This window comes from Aethina tumida, chromosome 5 (assembly GCF_024364675.1).
Source record: "Aethina tumida isolate Nest 87 chromosome 5, icAetTumi1.1, whole genome shotgun sequence".
Lineage (NCBI taxonomy): Eukaryota > Metazoa > Arthropoda > Insecta > Coleoptera > Nitidulidae > Aethina > Aethina tumida.
This window is the reverse complement of record NC_065439.1, coordinates 22,505,780-22,529,833: the sequence shown is the minus strand read 5'-3', so window position 1 is coordinate 22,529,833 and position 24,054 is coordinate 22,505,780. Positions and strand designations below refer to the sequence as shown.

The window sequence follows — 24,054 nt, the reverse complement described above, 5'->3', positions numbered from 1 at the left end:
CACATAAGTTCTACGTCGTCAACCTATTTCTATTATTTCTAAAAAAATTATAACAATGTTTACAAAAGATACCATCTTGTATAATATGCAAGAAAAATGACGCCCATATTAAAATTTCCAGTGTGCAGATCAGTTTCTCTCAGTACCTTTATTTTAAAAAATTTAATAACTTCATACAAAAGTTTTTCCTTAATAATTATAAGCAATTAACTGCTGTAAATTACAGTTTGTGAACTCTAAAAATGCTAATGAAACATGAATATTTAATTTGCAAAGGAATAATGAATAATGTCATTTTAATTAGGAGTAATTATGGAAATGTAATGTAATAACATATGGTCCCATGAACAACATATTTAAAGTTTTCATATTGTTGGTTTTCTATACTTATATAGAGTATTTAATTAACCTTAAAATCTAGGATTTATTTATAAATTTGATAACAAAATTGTGTCTTCACATCTGAAAATTGTATACTATACAATTATTATAATTTCTCAAAAGACATTTCCTTCTTTTTTATGATATTTAATTTTTCAAAAAGTTCTTTTATAGACAAATCTTGACATGACTATGGAATTATCTACTTTAAACTTCTTAACGTTTTCTGTTTCTAAGGAGATAAATTGTTTAAAATTGAGGTTAAGTTTTATGATGTACTAAAGAGGGATTTTAAGTATTCTCTTATAACAGAATAAAATGAATACATGAATAACATATTTAATGTTTATTCACTCTATAATATTTGAATAAAGTATTTAGTTATTCTTAAAATATTGGTTTTATTTATTTACTTTTATCAAAGCGTTAATAAAAAATTTAAACATTATGATATTTAATTTCTCAATAATGACTTTTAAAAACGAGTAAGTTATTGAGACTTACAAAAAGGATGTTACATTTAATATTATATACTATAGAGGAATATTTTAAGGATTATTTTAGAGTAGGAAATGAAACAATGAAAAATATAATTAAAATTAGAAGTAACTAAATTGTCACATGAGTAACATATTTAGAGATATTCTCTTCTTGACGTCTTCTGCTTCTTAGGAGTTCAAAATTAAGATTAATCTTATGTATTTATGAGGAATATTTTACAGATTCTCTTATAATAATGAAAATAAAATAATGAATAATAAATTTAAAATTAGAAGTAAGTATGGAAATGATTACAAAATTGTCACATGAGTAACATATTTAGAAATATTCTCTTCTTGACTTATATACTTATGAAGAATATTTTAAATATTCTCTTTCTAATAATGAGAATAAAATAATGAATATTATTAATATATTTATGTTATTAATATATAATTAAAATTAAGTAAGGTGGAAAAGTATCAAATGGTCACATGAGTTACATATTCAGAGATATTCTTTTAGACTTTTTCTTCTTTAAAAAATTCTCTTCTAATTGAAACTAAATGAAAAATAAATGTGACTTAATTAAATAATTGGGATTAGTACTCTCCTCAGATATTTAAAAAAGAGTAAATCATCATTATAAAATTAATTAGTTATCTTTCTAGAAGCTTACTAAATAAATATTCCTTTGAGTGAAACGACATAATTTAAAAATAGAAGATTCACTTTATATTTGTACAAAAAGGCAAACTGGATTCGACAAACATCACTGCATTTAATTAGACTTCTCTGCCATCGCTCTTCAAACGAACAATGAAGAAAGTGGATGAGTTTTCGAGAGTTGCGTCAAGTGTCAGAACAAAGAAAACAAAACGATAGAGCACTTTATAAGAAGGTTAATTTACCGGATAATCGAGAAATGAATGAACAGTTCTCATTTCGTTACGTTTTATTTATTACATCTGAACTTTATTCCATTACCGATTGACTAAACAACGCAACTTTAAACATTTATAAACACCACTCGAGATATGCCTCCTTATTTGCCGTTAGTAAACCTGATCTCGCAGAAATATCGTTCAATACATAAAAGATGCGATCGGAATTTACAGTTTTAGATAGCTTCGATCTGTTTTATTTGATTTGTGGCAGATATAAAATTGAATTTAAGCAGAATCCTTCACGTGGGACATACATCAAAATAAAGGTTCAAACTCCAAACGGAATAAATTCATTTGGATTCACCACCTATTTCACAAAAAAAAAAAATATACCACAGATGTAAAAAGATAAATAAAAAAGTGATGAAAACACGTCAGTAATTAACGCCTCGACACAGTTTTTTTTTTTAGTTTTTTCGTCCACCTCCAGGACTGTCTAACGAGACACTCGTTCGGCGCGTCCGTATCAAAAACCCCATTAATTAAAAAATGAAGTCGCTGAATTATATTTTAATTATGAAGTTGGGGCCCTTAATTAAATCGGAAAAGGTTCGTTTTTATGTTCGTTGACGCGTAAGCTGAAACTTGGAATTCCTCACGTTACTTGCACACAACGAGTACCTACCTATCCCTCAGGATAAAAAAGAAACTTAGTGTAAACGGTAGAACGGTTGGATTGGCTGGAAAAGGTAATTCGTAAGAGTTCTTCGGTGGAGTAGTTTATTTTTGCAATATTTTATTACTTCAAATGTCAGAGTGGGCGTTAAATTTTCAAAATATTAATTGAATGTCTTACACATACACGTCTTTTCTTTGAAACTCAAAAATGAAATATAAAATAGGACAATCCTAAAAATGTCTTAATTATAACAATTGTTTTTAGAAATTATAACTAAACAGTGAAAGAACTAATTTATAAGTGGTTTACTCTATTAACAATTTAATTGGGCATACAACGTATTTTATATTTAATTTTAGTTGCATTTGTTAACTAAATAACGTAATTTGTGTGTTTAGTAAATTTGACCGTCAAGTAGAATTTCCTTGTTAATGTGTCATTATTTATAACAATTTAATAATACCTTTAAAAAATAAATATATAAATGCCAAAACAATTTGTAGGATGTTTATTAAACGTATAGAATTGTTCATTTCTTTGTAGTCTGTTCTATATGAAATTAAAACTTTTATATTCTGAGGTGAAGTGTCGATCAATATTTGAGAGCAACGTATTGTTTTATAAATAATGGAAAAAAGAAAAATAATGGGATTACTTTAAAGTCTGGAAGTCAAACAAATCCGTTTAGCGTTGAAGCTAAACTCCCTGAGGCTGAGGTTTTACAAGGAATTTTCTTTTGCTCATAAAAATTGCAACGTCAATATCTGTTAATTATGTTTTGGGATTATTTTATTTACTTGTGTTGTTTTTGAAGTTACGTTGTAACATTCAGTTTTGTATTTATAAGTTAACAAAGTTTAAATCCTATTATAAAATCTTTATTTCCTTCATTTCAACAAGTTTTATTTTATTTTGAAGAATTATTTTCAAAGTTTAATTACTCTGTTCCTAGAAATAATCGCATTATACAAGTAATAATTGATAATTATTAATATTTTATGAAAACGAGAAAAATAAACGTATACACATTTATTTATGTTCGATTATGTTAAGGTCTGGACTGCGAGGTGGCCAGGCCGTAACATTAATCTCAACGTTAGCAATATAATCTCGAACAACATGGGCTGTATGTGGTCGTGTATTATTCTGCATCAGTAAAAAAATGTGGACCTTTAAAAGAGAGGCCTTCCAATGTCCAAAAAGTGACGCTCAGCATAAAGGTTCCCATTATTTATCACCACCAAGTCGGTACGTTCTGTTAAAGAAATGCCTCACCACACCATAAATGATGTTTCATCATAGAATAATTCAATAAGTAAATCAACCAACAAGTATTATTGAGCAGATTACGAGTTGGACACACAAAGTTGAACTATGGCTACTTATTAAAGGTCGACGTACCTTAACAGCCTATTTACAGTTTAATTGCCCGAACTGTGAAATCTGCAGAGATCCAAATAACATCAAAGGAAATTTAATAGATATTATGGCAGTTAACTTATCCGACATGGAGATATTCCCCAAACAAATACACCTGATAATAATCCTCCAAGTACTTCTTTCAAACAAAATTTGCTAATTTTAAATTTTAAAAATTACCCAAAAGTACTGACAAAAGTTAAAATTTGTTTTAGAGACTGTAGATTTCTAAATTATGTATTTTTTTTCAGATTTTATGAGGCGGTGGCAGTGATGGCATAGCAGTGCCAGGGGCGCGGGTCAAAGAGCATGGCCAGAGTGCGGGTGGTCAGATGGACTTGCTGGCTTGTGCTGATTGGACTGTGCGCTCTGGCCACATGCGAGGTAAGTAACCGTCATCGACTCCACACCATTGTTCCCTTCATTTAAACTTTGCAAAAGGCACAATGCGAATTGTTCGGCCATTTGCCCTGCTTAATAACGGACGGAATGTTAATATTATCCGAGCTAGATCAATATAGCGATTGAATGGTTTAGTCGAATCCGTTCTATTTGAACTGACAACTGTGATAACTTTGGCACAAAGCCCGGCTGGTACTTTTAATAGATTTATCAATTCGATTTAATTTATCAACCTTAACGAACATGTTTCATCGATGTTATCTAAAGACTTGCGGCTAACGTGTCGACTAATATGATTTAAATGCCAGGGAAATCAATGTGAGATGACCCAATAAAAATTGACAATGGGAATTGATGGATTATAAAAAATGTGGCTAGGGTAAATTGCGGCAATTGTAGAGGTCGAGTTGACATTTTAACTTCATAAATGAGTGCTTTAATAATACACGGCAAATTTACGATTCAAATACTCAAGTTAATTACAGAATGGGAATATATATATAGAGCCATCATGTTTCATTGTGGGTGTAACAAACTTTTCGTGTAGTTTTGTCCCTGCAGGATGTTTAACATAAATAGAAACATCATTTTAGATCCCTCTAAATATTCCCCTCTGTTGTGTGATCCAGTGAATTTGATTGGAAGCGACACAAAAGTGGACACTTCAGAAGAAACCAAGATTTTTCTCGTAGGTCTGGGGTCAGACGAGCCCTCATCAACTAACCATCTTCTTACAGTCCTTGAACTAATTTCAACATTCGTATTCCTTCCAGGTTGGCTCTAATTTCAACTGATAAGATTGGATTGTTTTTTGGCATTCGAATTATCCAGTTATCGATTTTCTTTAAAGTTTTTCGAACTCAAACAAAATTCTAAACCTTTGAATACTGACTTAAATGATTAATTTGTACTGTTCAGATGTTTCCTGAAACATATTTAAAAAGCTATATATAATTTAAAATGTTTCCTCCACGATATCCACAAAATGGGCATTGCCTTATTACTACTTTCATTTATCAAAATGCCAATACTAATGGCATAAGAAAACTTTAAAGTTTATTCGTCTGTCGTTTAATCCAGTCGTTTCTTTCTGCCTCACATTAATTCCGTAAAACGTATGAAATATGCATTCAATTTAAAACAATTATGGTGGATTGCATGCCGTCTATCGCGGTTTCATGATATCCCGACTAATTCAGAAATATAAATGTTAATTTTGGCAGATGATCATTCCTGATAGGGACCTGAACAGTTTTCGAGTCATTATTCATTTGTCTAGCGACCGAAAACAATGGAACGAAAGTTTTATTCGGAAAATTTATGATAATAGATTTTGTTACGGGAATTCCAAGACGGGGTAACCCTAATAAATCATTTGTTCAACATGGAATAACTTGTTCTCGGGGATTGTCGATCGTTCCGTTTCAATTGGGGGAAGAAAAATGGACTTTTATTATTGAATCAAATTTTAATGCGGTTTAACCGAAGGATCTCGTTTGGGAACTTTTTTCCTGTAATATTTTAATAATATGAGTCAAGCTCCTTTATGCTAAATAAACATCAACTTCAAAAGATATTAATCATTGTGGATGTAAATGAGGCGTTAACTTTTGTTTAATAGCTTTCAAATGTATTCGTTCCTGAGGATATTAGGTTATTGATGATATGTAAAACACTTTCACCTGTTGAAACTTTAATTATTTATGAATATTATCATTTTCAACAATAATAATTTTTCATTTAATTCACACATCCATTATTTTCTTGCGAAAATTAAAATAGTTTTTATAATAATAATATATACTTCAAAAAATATATATAAAATATTTTTATAACAAGCCCCGACATTGTTAAGGTCTTACCCCAAAACAATATTTCCTAATTCTCCCAAATAACGAGGCCCGGGAGTCTTAAAATCTGGAGCTGGAGCCACGACAATGTGTCCATGAAATTTAAATCACCGTCCCCGATAGGCTTTCACCCCGACTGCGCTAACCCAATTTAAGGGTCCGTCGTTACTCACGGGATAAACTGTGATCAATACCTGTCATAATTAGACAATATTTCCTATGATTTATGAAACAGTTCATCACTATTAGTCGATAACGATGAAAACAGTTTTTAGAGTTTTATTATCAACCTAAGGTACTTAGGGGGGAAGTGGCGTTCTAAAACAAGTTTTTGTATCCAGTTAAATAACATTCTCTTACATTTTCCTCTTTGATTGAAAAATCATTTAATAAATTCCAAGAAAACATCATTAAGTGTTTTCAACCGAAATTTTGCTTTAAGCAATTTAATTTTTATTTGAAGGGGAGGTTTTTGCTTTAATCTTTCCTCACATCTGTTTTATATAAAATTTAAAAATTCATATTCGTGAATTATAATGATTTGTTTACTTACAAATTTTTCAATATAAATATTATTACTTGTAATGTGAGTAAAATACCTATTTAACTTGAAACCCATTGTGTGTTGGGCAGATAGTGTAATACAATACAAGCAAATCCATCTATTTAATTAATGTTGTTCAATAATATCCGTTTAATTAACAACATATTACATGCCAGAAATATCTATTGTAATTTAATTAGGGTAAAATTGTTTTTCGATAAACAATTTATGACAGATAAATAGAATCGGTTTAAATCTAGTTTGCGAAATAAACTTTTATTATCAATTTTCAAACAACGTTCGTTAGGACATGAATATGATTTGAAACTATAAAGTTATAATATTTAAACTAAAAAAATTGGGAGAGGGTTTTTTAAACGTTGTAACTTTTTATTTTTTAGCAAATTTTTTATATTGGATAAATAAAAACAAGTACATCTTATAAATATCACTTCAATTCGAAAACATTATTTAAAAATTTCTAGATTTAATGTTTTTTACAAAAAAGTGTTGAATAAACAATATTTTTATAAAAAATTAATATAAATCAAGAAGTAAAACAATTTCAGCAGGTTTTCAGTTAGATATTAGTCATACGAAAAACTCATTTAAATTACAAGAAAATATTTATCAAATTTTGTCTAAAAAAGATTGATTTATATAAGAATTAATTAATAAATAATAATTTTAAATTTAATCCCTTTTATCTTATATATTATTAAATTTTGAAAAAGACCAATCAAACGTTCTAGATTTAATATTTTAAAAAAGGTTTCAGCGGTTTTACAGTAAGTTATTAGTCATACGAAAAACTTATTTATTCTATAACAAAGTATTTATCAAATTTTGGCTAACTTATGATTTGTATATATTAACTTTCAAATAAAGCAAATAAAAATTCTAGATTTAATGTTTTAAAATTGTTACATCCTTTCAGTATTTCCATATTTTACACAAAAAAGGTTGAATATACAATATGTTTATAAACAATTAATATAAACCAAGTATAAAATTTCAGCGGTTTTACAGTAAACTATAACTGATAACTTTTATGATTTCTATGTTGATTAAGACGAATTTGATTAAGAAATATAGAGTTTGAATATTATCCATGATAACTGAATATACAAAACAATAAGCTAAAGTTAGACAATTTGTAAAATGTCCAAATATAATCACCGAATAATGTAAGAATTATCGAACGGAACTTTCCCAATTGTATAGAATTTAATATGTCATCAAATTAATGAAAAAGTTTTAATCCGAAATTACTGCGTCGTTACGATTACGAGAACTGCCGTAAAGTTAGGCCGGGCTGAATGGCTAGAGAAAATCGTCCAGATGCCCCGCAATGCGCGTCCGACGACGAGAAAAACGAGAGAAGCGGAAAAATATAACAAGTAAACTTAGACGTAATTATATTTCGGAAAATATTATAGCATTTCGGCCCCTCGTCGTTTTCTTTCCTGCGCAACATGCGAGATGAATTATATTCGTTTTTGTTTCGAGAATACATCTGCCTTATTGCTTGGACAAACTCTACTTTCGTAAATAAAATTTCCACCACGATTTATGTGACTGCTTATCTTTTATTCAATGATCTCGTTCTGTAAATAACTTAGAATACGGAATTACAAAATCAATATGCCCATCAGTATAATCAAATTACGTTTCCATTCGAAAAACAATTCACACTTCAATTGACATAAAATAGACATTCTATTGCAAAATACAAGTACAATTGGGCGACGTCAGACACCTTAATTCGAAGGGCTGGAAAATCATCAAATTTATTGATCTGCCAGAGCCCTATATAAAAGAATTCACGGGGGAAATTTGGATGTTACAGGCACAAATACGTGGATTTGTTGAATCTGGCCCATTGTTTAGGCTTTAACGATGAATTATTGAGAATTTATGAACTCAAAATTTCAGGATTTACGATTTAATTTGCAGCAGCCGTTCTTCCATTCGTTTTGGTGCTGAAAGAAAAACGAGGAGTAAATTATGCGATGCTTTGAATGTGTTGGCACTCAATGTGGCAAAACAGTAGGTTTTTCCTTGGAGACGGAAATCGATACTACAACCGAATGATGATGGCTTAAATAATTAATAATCAACCTTCATTATTGACTGACATTAATTATTAAAATTAATAATGTCCCAGCATTTAGTACATTAACCACTCACACTAATAACTAATTATTACTTATTGTTATCCAGTCCACATTTCCGTAGAGTACACGAATAAATCAAACTGGACATAATGTTAATATTGTAGATGATCTAAACGCGATAAAAAAGAAATATGTATCACATATACTGAAGTAAGTATGAGTGCAATGCCTGAAAATATTTCACTTATCATGTATAACAGATTGTAAGCTTGCGTGTAAGAATGAAGACATATTATAATCGTTTCCAATTATAGAACAATTTAAATTTGTATTAAAATTTATTACAGAACAAATTTATTACAATATGAAATAGGACGTGGGTGAAAAACATAATTTATAACCGTTTAACCAAACAGAGAACGTAAACAGTGCAGCAATCTGCAATAGCTAAACCGTGTCCAATTTCCGGTACGGGAAATTAAAATGCAAACGCTGCGACTAACAAAACATACTGTGCCGACAAATCAGTCATTCGAAAACAAATCAATTTGGAAAATGGTTAATGTAAACTGTAATTTTTTTTAACGATTTCAGGTGCAACAGCAATGCCCGCCAAGGGCCGAGATATCGCCCTGCTCCTGTCAGGTGAAGAAGAATGGCCTGGACATCCTCTGCGAGTTCACGGACCAACAGCACATCAACCAAGCCATGGGCGTGCTCAAGGGGAAGTCCCTGGTGATCTTCTACCTGAAACTTAGGCACAACAACCTGCGCAAGCTACCCGGTTTCGTGTTCCTCGGTCTGGACATCCGGCACCTCACCATACACAATAGTAGCTTGTCCGTTGTTGAAGAGGCTTCATTAAGTAGTATAGGTTTGTATAATTTATGCTACACGCCGTAAAACGTTTGCGTTTTATTCCTTATTCATAAATAAATTACTAGACTTCCTTCCTTGATGTACAAACGGCGGGTTCTCTTCAATTTCTTTAATTTTGTTTACCAGTCTGCGCATTTATTGAGTAAAATTCACTTTAAGAACATGCCAATTTAAAAATGTTGACCTAAAAACGAAACAAAATGTAAAAATCCCCAAGGCTGGCAACAACATCAGAGGACTAGTTTCCCCTTCAAGTTTTAATTTCAAAAGCCACTTAAATCAATTAGTATCATAAAATTGCGCTCTGTTCGGAAGTTTAAATTTAAAACGTTAGTGAATTTTACAAAGTTAAAAACTTCTAATTAATTTTTACAACTTCGCACACTTTTCTTTTGATGTCCTTAATTAAAAATATAGCTTCAAACTCCCATAACTCGGAGTGTCGTTGAAACTCAAAAGTGTTCTAACTATGAATCTAATTTCCAGGTAAAATGCTTACCCAGTTAGACGTATCACAGAATGGATTGACTCAAGTACCATCAGCTGCATACAAGAATCTCCACCATCTGCTCATCCTCAACATGAACCACAACAAGATCAACAGTTTACATGCCAGGGCGTTCCAAGGGCTCGACACACTCGAAATTCTCACCCTGTACGAGAACAAAATCAACAACATCGATTCCGAAGCCTTTGTCGGATTGGAAAAGTGAGTGACGCAAATTTTAATTTTGTACTTTTCCTTATTTGCACGGCACCTGTTGACAGTTTAAATCGACGCTCAACCCAAAGGCTTTTTTTTTTCATCTTCACTGAACCCGTGCTATATCCTTAAAGAACATATTTCGAACATTATTTGCGCCGGTGTTTGCCGGTCTCGCTTTCGCTAAAAGTCGTCTGATCGCTTGATAAAACCTGTCTCGGTGGACTGTTGACTGAATCGATAATTCGGAAACGAATGGAACATAAAAGATTCAGTCGCCCCGCAGACCTTCGTCGATAAATAAACGACGCATTCAGAACGGAAGTTACACTAAATTGGACTCTTAATTGTGTATCCTTTCTTTTTTGTTACTTCAAAGAAATAAATTATATTTGTACAAGTATTATGGGTCGGAAGGTCTGCTGGAACTGAAATATTTATTTGAAACTGAGGGGACCCAAAATTATTTTCTTTTGAGGGTTACTCATATATGTTTACTCGGAGGTTTTTTACTTCCATTGTCTTTCCATGTTTCTTTTTAGATACTGTTAAAACTTATTTTATTTCCATTATCAATGCTCTATTGAGGCCAAAGATAATTCAATAATTGGTGCTGTATTATTGTTAATTTATAAACTAAAATGGGGTTGTTTGGGTAATATTCCCGTTTATGGATGAGAAGATTCAAATTTTCACTCAATGTTTAGTTAATGAACACATATGCCCAAATCACAAACAACGTTGACTGAATAAAATCGTAAAATGAAATATATTGGAGCCACTAAACTATTCTATCAATTAAATCAATATATGCATTTAATTACGAAAAGTGTGTGAAATATCATGTTACAACATCATTCTGTCATGGTGCAATGTTCCATCCTCAATGAAGGAACTCAAAACGAGTATTTCAGTACATCTGACACCATACTGAAACCAAACAAATGTTAACGTGCCACAACTAACGAATTGATTAAGGGTGGCTGCGATTGTTGATTAATTTCATGTGGAATTATTGTTATATATTTCCATATTTGTTATTAATTTCATTTATTATTTTATTCATTCATTTTTTTATCCAACCACTTTAAAAGAAATTGTTCTGCTTTTATTGACATCATTTCTTTATAAGAAGTATAATGCAAACAATCTTCTTTCAAAATGTATTAAGTTGTTATAAACTGACTCAACATTATTAGTTTATCAAAAGTGTTAATGTTTCCTTTCACAATTAGAATGATTGTAACATTTATGTTTATGGAAAGGAAGATGGATGTCATGATAAAATCATAAACAATACTGAGTGATTAAATTCTGAAAATGAAGCGAATTGGTACTGTCAAAAGATATTGCCAATAAAATCAATACGAGTCATCAATTACGATGTGTTTGAAACATCAAGTTCCAACATGCATCAACACCATTTTGTCATTATGTAATTTCCGTTCTCAGTAAGGGAGCGGATAATGAGTATTTCAGTACATCTGACACTACGCTGAAACCACACAATTGTTAACGTGCCACAACTAACGAATTAATTAAAGGTGGATGCGATTGATCTTCCCACATTCCAACTATGGAGTTCATACCAATTAATCCTCACCAGTTTTGATTAGTTTCACGTGCAACTGTTGGAATAACTTTCCACATTTCTTACTAGTTCCTTTTATTACTTTTTCCATATATTTTTCTTATAACCACTTTTAAAAAAAATGTTTTGCTGTCATTAACGTAATTTCTTTATTAAAACGAAGTATAATACAAACAAACTTCTTTCAAAACGCCTTAAGATGTTATAAATTGACTCTAGTGTTCAGGTCCATTCACAATTACAATGAATGTTTGTAACATTCATATTTATGCCACCCTTATAAAATCATAAACAACATCGAGTAAGTGAAAATCTAAAAATGAAGCAAATTGGTACTACCAAAAGATACTGCCAATAAAATCAATATAAATCATCAATTATGAGTATTAAGTTCCAACGTGCATCAACACCATTCTGTTACAGTGTAATTTCCGTTGTCAGTAAGGGAGCACACAACGAGTATTTCAGTGCGTCCGACACCATGCTGAAACCACCCACACAAATGTTAACGTACCACAACTAACGAATTGATTAAAGGTGACAACCATTGATCTTCCTACCTCTCAACTATGTAGTTCACACCAATTAATCCTCACCAGCTTTAATTAACTCCACATGGAATAACCTTCCATATTTCTTACCAATTCCATTATGTTATCCATTTATTTGTTGTTCAATCATCTTTAAAAATGTATTAAGATGTTGTTGATTGACTTGATGATTTTATTAACTTCTCCATAGTTCTCCTTTTCCTTTGACAACTGAAATGTTCATCTGTAAAATTCATGTTTATAGATGGAAAAATTCACATTTCAAGTTTTCAATAACGATTTGTTAATGGACGTCAGCCTGGATAAATCACAGACAGCACTGAGTGAATAAAAGTGGAAAATGAAACAAACTAAAGCTACTAAAAGATAGCTTTACAGTATCAATATGTGCCTTCAATTACGAAAAGTGTATGAAACATCACGTTCCAACATGCATCAACACCATTCCGCCATGGTGCTATGTTCCGTTAACAATAAAGCAGAACAAAACATGTATTATAGTACATCTGACAGCACGCTGAAACACAATATTAACGGCCTACGTCCAACGAATTGATTAGGGGTGGCTGCGACTGCTTTTCCGACGTTCCAATGATCAAGTTTACACCAATTAACCCGCACCAGCTTCGATTAACTCCACGTGGACTTGTTGCGATTGCTGACTGGACGATACACATGTTGCAGACCGTTTTGATTTCTAGATGGGATTGAGCTAATGAGCGATAATCGCTGGTCCATTTGTCGCAATATTAGTTTCTACCGTGTGATGTCTCATTTAACCACTTTTATCAGTCTGTTGCGATACTTAATGAAATGACGACACTATCCGTGTGTTGTGTGACCGGTTTTCGCAAGTTTTCAAGTAATTTTCTGAAGCACCTTTCCAAACTGAAATATCACGTTGTGTAACAAGTTTGGAGTAACACATTATCAAACTAAAAAAGAAGGACCTGTCAAATAGTCCGACACCTTCATAAAATTGAGCTGCACTCTTGAATTATCCATTAGGATGGCACTCAGAAATGTGACTAGCATCGCGTACCAAAAAATATCATACTCACATATGTCCCTTTTATTATTATTTTGTCATATAATGTTGACGGAGTGGAGCAGAAAATTGCTGTAGCATATAAAATTATAATGTGTGCCCTACATTCCTGGAGGAATTTTATATATTCTCATAGCGAATTTTTCATGGAAAAATGGTCTTGCCACACGTAAAAGTGGCAATACATGTTCTCATCAGGCGTGATAAAATATGGAAGTAACAAAGTATCTATGATTACGTAATCAAACTCATTCAAATTCAAATTTAATAAAAGAACATGTAATTTAACTTTGCCATCGATATTTGCATACATGCAACACGTGAATTCGGTACATCCATTAAAATAAATTGATTTCTTTGTTTACTTTCTGCGTTCCCATTCAATTCACCATTTGACAATTCGTACTGACGTTTAATCTTGAACTATGTAGACTTGGCAAATGCAATTATCTCGATTATATCAAGCCAAACATTTAACATTATTCATAGCGTTTCGTCGCAGTACAATTATTTAGTACCCGACGTTTATTCGATGGATTATTGATCTTTCCAATATTCTATTAAATTTCCACTTTAGTGTTCCAGACTTCGATTAAAACTAACCCGTAAGCTATTGCATTAATAAATTAACAAACTATAATAGTAAAATTCCCATGCAAAATATATTAGGAATTAAATGCGTTTGAAGGCCTTTGTGCAGGAACTCCGCCGTAGCTCCGAATTGCTTACGTAGACTCCTTTATGAATTTTGCAGTGGTGCTTCGGAAGTCTGATGTTTTTTCAACGGAAGTTTTGCCTAAATCGACATTGAACAATATCTAGCCTCGAGCCCTCTTCTGGAGTGAAATTGAGGCAGAAGTAATATAATATGCGAGACGTGCAAGTTCTAACAAGTGTTCAAATTTACTTCTTTCAATTTGGCGCTTTGTTGTCACAAAGTGTGAATCACAATATTGTTCTCGAGATGAAAGCTGGCGATATTGTTTGCTGACTTTAAGATCCTAAGAATAAAACTGTTGGATTACAAAGTACCTGTGAAAATCATCGATGAAACCATTTGTAAGCATATATATTGATAATGCATATATATACAAGTTTATATATCAAACAATGTAGGTTTTCAGTGAATGAACATACTGAAAAGGATATACTTAATACCAGGTATTATTCTATAGTTCCTCAGCCATACAAACAATGTAGGGAAGGAAATATAACAGTTAACCCCTATGTAAAGTTGTTTTAAATGTATTTGGGCCCAAAATTAGCTTCCCTGGGGTTCTATAATTACCTAATTTTATTATTGTTCCAGTAAGCAGACAAAAATCGATACCATTTTGGTAATAACTGTATACATATTTTATGAATTAGGTACACGTATATGATCTACTTTTAATAATGAAACTTCCTTTTTCTTTTTATTACTCGCACCAGGATAGTCTATACAGAACTTTATTTTTTAATTGGAGAACAAATTGAATTTAATGTCTACGAAATTACAAATTGTATTTCAACTTTGTTTTCAACAATTAAGTGAACTGAGTTTAACTTTCAATAAAACATTTTTAACTAATCACTATGTAACATTTTGCTAGTAATTTACTACCTGAAATTACTAATTAATAAACTTTTGTGAAACTGTTTTGTTTAGCAACTAGACATTTAATTAAAATTTGATAGAAAGTTTATCAAATATTAAACTATCAAAACGAATTGAATTACTCTCAATATATTAGGTTCATTTTTAGAATTTTTTTATGTAAAATTTATTTAGTAAGAAAATTCATGACTTAATTAATTAAACATTAGTTAAATTTATATTTTTTATTAAATTTATATATACACTATCGCTCATATGTAGAACACCCAATTAAAAAACATAATCATTTTACTACTTTTTAATTTAAATTAATTTTATAATTATTAAGTGTCTAAATATTTCATACCTCCCTTTGTATAATAGAGCAGGATTCATAACAAATGACATTCCTTTCAGCTAAAAATACCTAGAGGGGTTATGTTATCGATAAAAATTAAACAATAAATTGTAGAAACAAATCGATCATTTGGAGGACGATTTCCAATTTTAACAGAAGGAATACACTGGAAGGAGTTCCCAAAAGTGGTTAGAAATGCAAGACTCACAGAGCCGTAGACAGGAAAAAAAAGATTACTCTTCGCGACCCCTTTTATAAGCTCATCCCGTATAAAACAAGAAATAAACGAAGTCGGTTAGTGTGGTAGAGAATTAGCAAAGAATCTCTTCTCTAAAAAATAGAACAAGAGAGTATGTGAATTGGATAGAAACAAGTTTGTTTCCCAATGAAAGTCGGTTTCAATTATTACAAATCTGATGGGATTTCATGGGTGAGAGGACCGATTATTGAAAGGTTTATCCCAAGTACACTAGACCTACTGTGGAGCATGGTGAAGGAGGCGTTATCTACTTTTATCAATATAAATGAAAATTTAGTGTATATGTAACATTTATTAAAGTTATTAAAGTGAAACTATGTAATTTAATCAGTATGACTTTAATCGTATAGAAAATGATCATATGGAATTTGATCCTATGGAAAAGAATCATATGGAAAATGATCGTATTAATTTTGATCGTATGTATTTTGATCATATGGATTTTGATCGTATGAAAAATGATCGTATGGATTTTGATCATATGGAAAATGACCGTATGGATTTTAATCGTATGTAAAATGTTCATATGGATTTTAATCGTATGGAAAATGATCATATGGAATTAGGTCACTTTACGTTTTTAGTAATTTCTCACGTTTTTAATGAATTTTTGAGATTTTAGTAGTTTTTTACGTTTTTAGTAAATTTTTACGTTTTTCGTAACACTTTATATACTATATGTATATTTCTTTAAGGCTACCACTCGTAATTGTAGCAATTAATGCACCCAAGAAATTTCGAAAGTATGGCTCATTAGTATTTACTACTCATACGGGAAATTTCCTTCGAAACTAAATTGTTTGAGAGGACCGAAATTTCTTCCAATTTTGCTTTCACAAGAAATTTATTTTACAATAATTTTCACATGAAATTTTTATAATTAAATTTTTTTTTTGTTATAGAAGTGTAATAAACAGCTTGTTTTACATATAAATGTAGAAAGTAGAATTTTGATGTTTAATTTGTTCATTAGATCGATTCAGAATATTTTACCTTATTAATCTGGTAGTTTTCAATTAAAATACTATAAACTGTTTTTTGACGTCCACGTTTAATTAATTATCCATAACGCTAAACAAAAGCCGGCCACTGAAACATACATATCAATTACAATTTCAATAAATGATTCGATTCTAAAATTTCCGTAACGCATTGCAAATCTGTAATTCGAATGGACGGCATCAAAGTGCTACCGCAATCCAACCATTAAACAATTTGTCCGTCACTGACCATATCGCAGAAACCCCTTTGACATTTATTTATAAACCTTGGCCCATTTTTTTTTGTTGCGACCGCGTGAAAATAGCGCCACCACCAAACTCCCCCCTTTGAACCGAAGAATGTGGCTTTGATATCGAATTCCGTTTCATCTTGCCGAACCCGTTTCCGAAACGGCTTAATCCGTTTTGGGGACTAATTAAATTTGAATGCACAGTTTTCCTAGACATTACTATTTGTCATTGGAGGCGGGAAGACGGGAATTAGCGTTCTCCACGCAAATTACACGTGTACTTTAACTAGATCCTTCGCCTAATCGTGTCAATTTTGGTGGGGTTGCATCTGGAAGTGAACTTCAAGGTGGTTATGTTAAATGCCTACACAGGCGTAAATTGCGTCTTTCGATTTAATCGTCCGTAATTGTCGACACCTGAACTAAAAACAAAAATAATACAAAGGATGAAATTGGCTCATAAAAAACCATGTTTCAATTGTAGCTTTTATCAAAAAAAAAAAAAGTTAATTAACAATAAAAGCGGATGCAATTTACCATGCGTCAATAGAAAAGCCATTTAAAAATGTTGGGGGTATGTAGTTTTGCTTTGATCTATGTTTCATCAAAATTGATTGTTAATAGAGCAAATTGTTCCGGCATTATAATGCCTGTGTGAAGTTCAGAGATGTAATTTATCGAATAATGAACGTTACAAGTACTTTCAATAGATACTGTGAAAATGCAATTAAATTGTTCAAAAGACTGGAGAACAATAGCGAATGATATTGTGCCAAAAATTCACGAACCGTATGTGTACTGTGTGTGTTTGTTATTATAGTTTGTTTCTTTTTGTTTGTTTCAGGAAACTGAAAAGGCTGAATTTAGGTGGAAACGGTTTAACTTCGGTGCCGTGGAAAGCCCTCACCATATTGGATATGCTGAAAAAGCTCGAGATGCAGGAGAATAGGATTTCGGAAATTAAAGAAGGAGATTTTGAAGGTAAGTATTGTAAAAGCTTTATTTCGTCTGAAGTGAGAAATATAAATTTGATAAATATTTGTGCCGGTCTTGAACCTAAGGCAAATCAAATAAAAATAGGAAGCATTAGACTGAAAACACCTCAATGGCATTTGCTAAGATGAGTGCAGATCTGCATATCTGGGATTTAAATTTTTCATGAAATTTATTTGAAAAACAAATTCATTCAATATTCTTTTTTTCTAAATTTAATTTGTACATTAATTAATATTAATTAGACGATACCGTAAATTCGAAACGAAACTTATTTTGTATTAAATATTAAACAGCTTTGGATGAAAATAACAATGATGTTTTTCTTGTATAATCAAAAAACAAAACGTAACATCAAACGAAATTTGAGATCTAAATTATGATTATAAATATTTGTCATTGATGGCGAATGTATAAGTACATACTTAATTTGACTAAAGAAAAACAAACATTTTCTAAAAAATAATAAAAATATTATGCAATAAAAATGTTTCATAAATTAATCAAAATGTTTGTTGATTTAATGCTAATAAAACTTAAGATGAACAGTTATGAAACAAATAAAATTTTAATTAAGAACTTAATACATTTGTTGATCATAAATAATATTTTTATATTTAATTTGTAAAAATATTGTTATTTTTTGCTGTTATTAATTTTATAAGTAACTAAATAACAATAAAAACATACGTATGGTGAAACCAAATTCTGGTTCACTCTAGTAAACTCTAGTTTATCATAAATGAATAAAAATCATGGTGAAATTGATTATGAAAACTCTCGGTTTTTCTTTGATTGTATAATAAAAAAATGTGTAAGAGATTTAAATTTTAAAACAAAAATTTCTAATTCGTCATAATAAATGGTCAAAGCTACTTCGTATGGCTTTTATAAAAACTGGCACAAAATTAACACTTTTAATTTTATATGAGAAGCAAAATACACATTTGTCGGTACATTTAATATTTATTACATTTCATGTTAATTGTCGCCAATAATAAATCTAAATACGGGTTGACATAAATGTAGAAAACATTTTATTCCATTAAAAAACAACTTTTATGCGTATAACCACATTTTATTCTCGTTTTCGTATAAATTTAAATAACCGACTGTAAAAAACGTGAAAATTTATTCATTTAAGGTTTGAAAAACTTGGATTCTCTGGGTCTGGCCCACAACAAACTGCGAACGGTTCCATCGAGAGTATTTTCGCATCTCACACTCTTAAATTCCCTGGAATTGGATGGAAACAACATCGACACAATAGATCCGGAAGCATTTGCAGGACTCGAAGGTAAATTTTCTCTAATTTAGTTTTTTCTCCTTGTCTTTAAATTCAATTTCTCCGCATCCCTAGTTGATGTAATTTAGACTTATTTTGTCAGATTAGGAGCTGAGAAAATAAGATGAAGTAAGTGGGTCTGTTGTTTGGGGACTCTTAGTTTAGTTTTATCACAAATTGGGTCAGGACATGATAATAATTCATTTTACAACAGATTAAACAGTTCGTTTAAAATTCCATTGCATAAATATTAAATATATATAATTTGATATGGAGAAATTCATATTCATTTATAATTGTCAAGTTCATACGATAATAATGTACTCAAATAATCCACTATTGAATATTGATTTTGTTAACCCTATTAAAAGTTATTTTTATATTTAATAATGGTAATTTCAACAATAAATATGTGCATGTGAAGCTATTATAAAACAATAATGTTACATATTAAAATAACAAAAGAACCACTTCTATTACAATACTGTTTATGAAAGGTAATATATTATAATTTAAGGAAAATGTAGATATAAATGCAATAGAAATTTATTTTTAAATCTATATAAATTTTCATACAAACGTCGCACCATTATTTTACAACCGTTCTCATAAATCCATAAAATGCAACCCTTGCAAGATATAAATTAACACAAAAAACCACAAAACAATTTAACAAGAGCAATTAATCATAAAATGGAGAAACAGCAATTACCGGAGATTCCATTATAATGCAGTTGCAGACGTTAACAAACGTGGCCAAACGAAGTCATTAGACAAAGAATATCGAATGCCAGCTACTATGGTTAACCTTTAATGAACCCTCTATGTTGCTCACTACACATTTTTTTGCATGGGCTTCGCGTGTGTTCACCCTCATGTGTGGCTAAAGCATTACCGGCAATTGCATGTGCATCCTCGTTAGTTTCCTGCGTGTTATTACTTGCAATTTGGTTCGCATTCGGCAGGCTAATATTAGCACAATTTATTATTGTATCTGAATCTCGCTAATTGGATTTTTCCTATTTGAAAATTTTAATTAATAGGAATGTGGAACACCGACAGGAATGTCTGGCTGTTGTTAAAAACTTGCTGAATAGTGAACAAAGAATGCCTTCCAGACAGAAGTTTTGTTTTGTTATTTTGATTATATTGCCGGCAACTTGGCGAAGTATTTATCTGATTTAATAAAAACCACGTTAATTAAGTTCTGCAATCGACGAAACCAACTAAAACCCACAATCTACCTCAGCATGTTTAAACTGGTTTGACCTATTTTGTGATATATTGTATTTTATTGGTGCAAAATGTATAAGGTAGTTAGAATACGTTGTGGATAACTTTGGAAACAAAGAACGTCTGTTGTATACTGAATTTAATGACCTAACTCTCATGAAATACTGTATTACAGTAAATTTATTAAGTTAGTGGTTTAATAATGATGGTAAAATGAAATTAAATTAACTTTATGGTTTTAAAAATAGTTTCCCTTTCATGTTTACATACATTGTATATCCTTAAATGTAATAACATACAGTAGTGGACATTATTGCTATAATAAAATGTTTAATATTTTGTCAATAATTTTAATTTACTATTGTTGTTTTCCACAGTGTTTCTAAAGTTTAAATATCCATATTATTGTCAGTTATACAATAAGTTTGGTAACAACAATACGGCAATATAATTGTTTATTAGTGGGTTTAGCATCCTTCTGTTAATAAAACGATTATGTTCTATAAGTACGTAATTTTTTAAAGACTAAATTGGATTGACCATTTCCATACTACTTTTAATATTTTTTAAATAAGTTGCTATAATTATGTCCACTATTGTATATTTTATACATTTGAATGGAGCTAGTTTATAATAAAAATATTTCAAACTTGTAAAAGCTATAAAATATTCATAAACTTCAAACATAAAACAGTAATTTTGTTAACAAGTCAACATTATTTTAAACTAAAAATGGCATGAATACATTTCTGTCGAGTTATTTTTTGTTTTTCATTTTGTTAAAATATTTCACAAGACGAGGTTATCAAAATTCTCTTTACAAAAATAATCTCCCCCTTATTTATTTACGTGGTAGCGCTGCAACTCTTACGTTATCAATTGTACCTTTGTTCCACTGTGGTTGTTTTGCCTGGCAGGCTTCCCCATTTTGCTTTTTTATATTACACTCGTTTAATTCAAAAACTGAATTATCGAATAAAATTTGTACGGGAAAAACTAAGGGAAAATGAATAATAATAGGGCTCATTAAACGGTGCTCCAGAAATTTATTAGTGATCATTATTTATAATGACCTCATATTTCTATATTCAGTTCAAAATGTAAAATAATTTCGTTCAGTAATAATTAACCAGCCAGAATTTTATTACACATCATTAAGGCTCATTTTTATTTTCTTTTATCTGCTTTTTAATACCTGCGACCATTGTTCATTTATTTTCGTGCGGGATTTTTTATTAATTTATTCGTTTTATTCAAGAAAACCTCCAGTACCTGCGTCTGGGAGACAACAACATCCACACGATCCCGACTGAGGCCCTGAAAAGGCTGCACCGCCTTCGTCATTTGGACCTCAGGGCCAACAACATCACCTACATTGCCGAGGACGCGTTCGCAGGCTTCGGTGACACCATCACCTTCTTGAATCTGCAGAAAAATGAGTGAGTTCCGGCCCCACTAAATTGACCAGTTTAATTTAATTCCGTTCTCCCTTTAGCATCCGACAGTTGACCGGTTTGATATTCGAAAACCTCAACTCCTTGGAAACGCTTAATCTGCAGAACAACAAACTGATGCACGTTGGTGAGGACGTCATGGAACCCATCTTGGATACTCTGCGTGTTGTTGACATCATGGGTGAGTTTATCTTCTCTAAATATAACACAATGTCAGTGAACAAATAGAAATTGTTACAATATTAGTGCCTCATCAAAGGATTATGTTCCATAAACATCATTAACAGGATAATCGATACCACCAATGCATTCGTAATTAAAAATTCGTTTAACCAACCACCGGCTCTTCAGTCATTAAATGCAATTTGATTCTATTACCTTAATTACGCCTCCGGCAAGATAATCAACTAAATTACTGGTTCACACTAATACAATTGTTTCTGTAGCGTTCATGTATAATAAAAACGATAATTTTCCTTTCAAAGTCTTTAAAAACACGAGGTCTAGAATGTGTTTCTTATTCCCGAATGTGACATTTCCAAACGTAACAGCAAACTTCTTTCGCAATTGCATGCAGGTGTGTAATTTCGGAAATGCAAACTACTTGAATTTCCATGCGAGAACAGTTTTGCATATTATGCGGAAAGGGCGTCTACTTCAGCAATAGGATAATGCTGTAATAGGAATCGAAACATCAAGGAAACGCCATAAATATAAAACATGTGTAGATATATATCATTTATGGGGATGATTCAGCAATAAAATAAATTGAAAATAAAAATTCTTGAACGTTTTATCAGGATTTTATTTTAATTTATTTTGTGATTATTTTAATTTATTATTTAAAATGTTAAAGTAAATATATTTAATAAATTTAAAGTTATTACTAATCCATAAATACGAATTGTTTATATTGAAGAGATTTTCAATAAAGTATAATTAAAAATATAATTATTGATGTAATTATTTTTGTTCTAATATTATAAAATAATAAATCTCCTTCGAATAATATGGCGTTTCAAAAACGGTGGATGCGCCAGGTTACTTATTCTTTAGTATAATCTTATTTAAAAATTTCTTGTATATAAAAGGTGTTAAATTTGATAGTAAATTCCATAAATATAAAATAAGTATAGATATCATTTATGAGAATTATTCAGTAATTTATTTAAATGGTGAAATTTTTCTTAAAATTTAACACATTTAATAAAACTACTGAGTATAATGGTTACTTCATTTCTTATTAGTAACATATAATTAAAAAATTTCCATTATTTTAGTTTATGATAATTCAATAATAAAATATATTGAGTAAAAAAATCTTTTATTTTTATTTTGATTTAAATAAATAAATTAAATTTAAACGAAACTTCGTTTAATACTATACAAAAAATTATTAATATATTTATTCCTCTTTTATTATTATTTTTATAAATTATTATAAATATTATAATATAATAATAATTGTCGCAGTTTTTTTAATTTATATTTCTAGAAATAATTAATCATTTATGTAGTTATGCATACGAAAGTTTCAAACTGTATATTTACTCCATTTAAATATATTTTAAGAATTATGAAAGTTATTTACTCATTGATAAAAATATTAATAAAACATTCTGATAATATTAATTCAATAATAAAATACATTTAGTAAAAAACTCAAACTATTTATCATAATTTTCTTTTAAATTAGTTTTATAAATTAATTAATATTTAATATAAAAAATAATAATTGCTTCTATTAATAATAATAATAATATGTATAATATAATATAATAATAATTTCCAAATATTTTTTTAATTCATACTACTTAAATAATAAGTATTAATACCAATTATGAGGATAATTCAATAATATTATTTTAATTTATTATAAAAATTTCACTCTTTATATATTTAGTATTAAAAAAGAATACTTACCTCTATTATTACAAATATTATAATATAATAATAATTTCCATAGTTTTTTTAATTTATACTTTTGGAAATAATTAATCATTTATGTAGTTATAAATACAAAAGTTTTAAACTGTATAAGTGTTCACTTTTGCAATATTATGTCATTGTCTACAGTTACATACACAGAATATATTAAAATATAAAAGAAATGATATAAACATATTTCGGATGC

General features: G+C 30.1%; 1 protein-coding gene across 2 annotated transcripts in view; it reads left to right on the top strand.

Annotated features, from left to right (window-relative positions):
* Positions 1-24,054, top strand: part of LOC109599128 (slit homolog 3 protein) — a 69,789-nt gene that overhangs the window by 42,853 nt on the left and 2,882 nt on the right. For both annotated transcript variants that reach the window (XM_020015068.2, XM_020015067.2), the window contains exons 2-8: positions 4,098-4,230; positions 9,354-9,633; positions 10,125-10,347; positions 17,800-17,936; positions 19,093-19,245; positions 21,725-21,905; positions 21,962-22,101. In XM_020015068.2, the coding sequence (XP_019870627.1) occupies positions 4,156-4,230; positions 9,354-9,633; positions 10,125-10,347; positions 17,800-17,936; positions 19,093-19,245; positions 21,725-21,905; positions 21,962-22,101 (1,189 nt within the window). In that variant the 5' untranslated portion in view covers positions 4,098-4,155. The remainder of the gene's footprint in view (positions 1-4,097; positions 4,231-9,353; positions 9,634-10,124; positions 10,348-17,799; positions 17,937-19,092; positions 19,246-21,724; positions 21,906-21,961; positions 22,102-24,054) is intronic.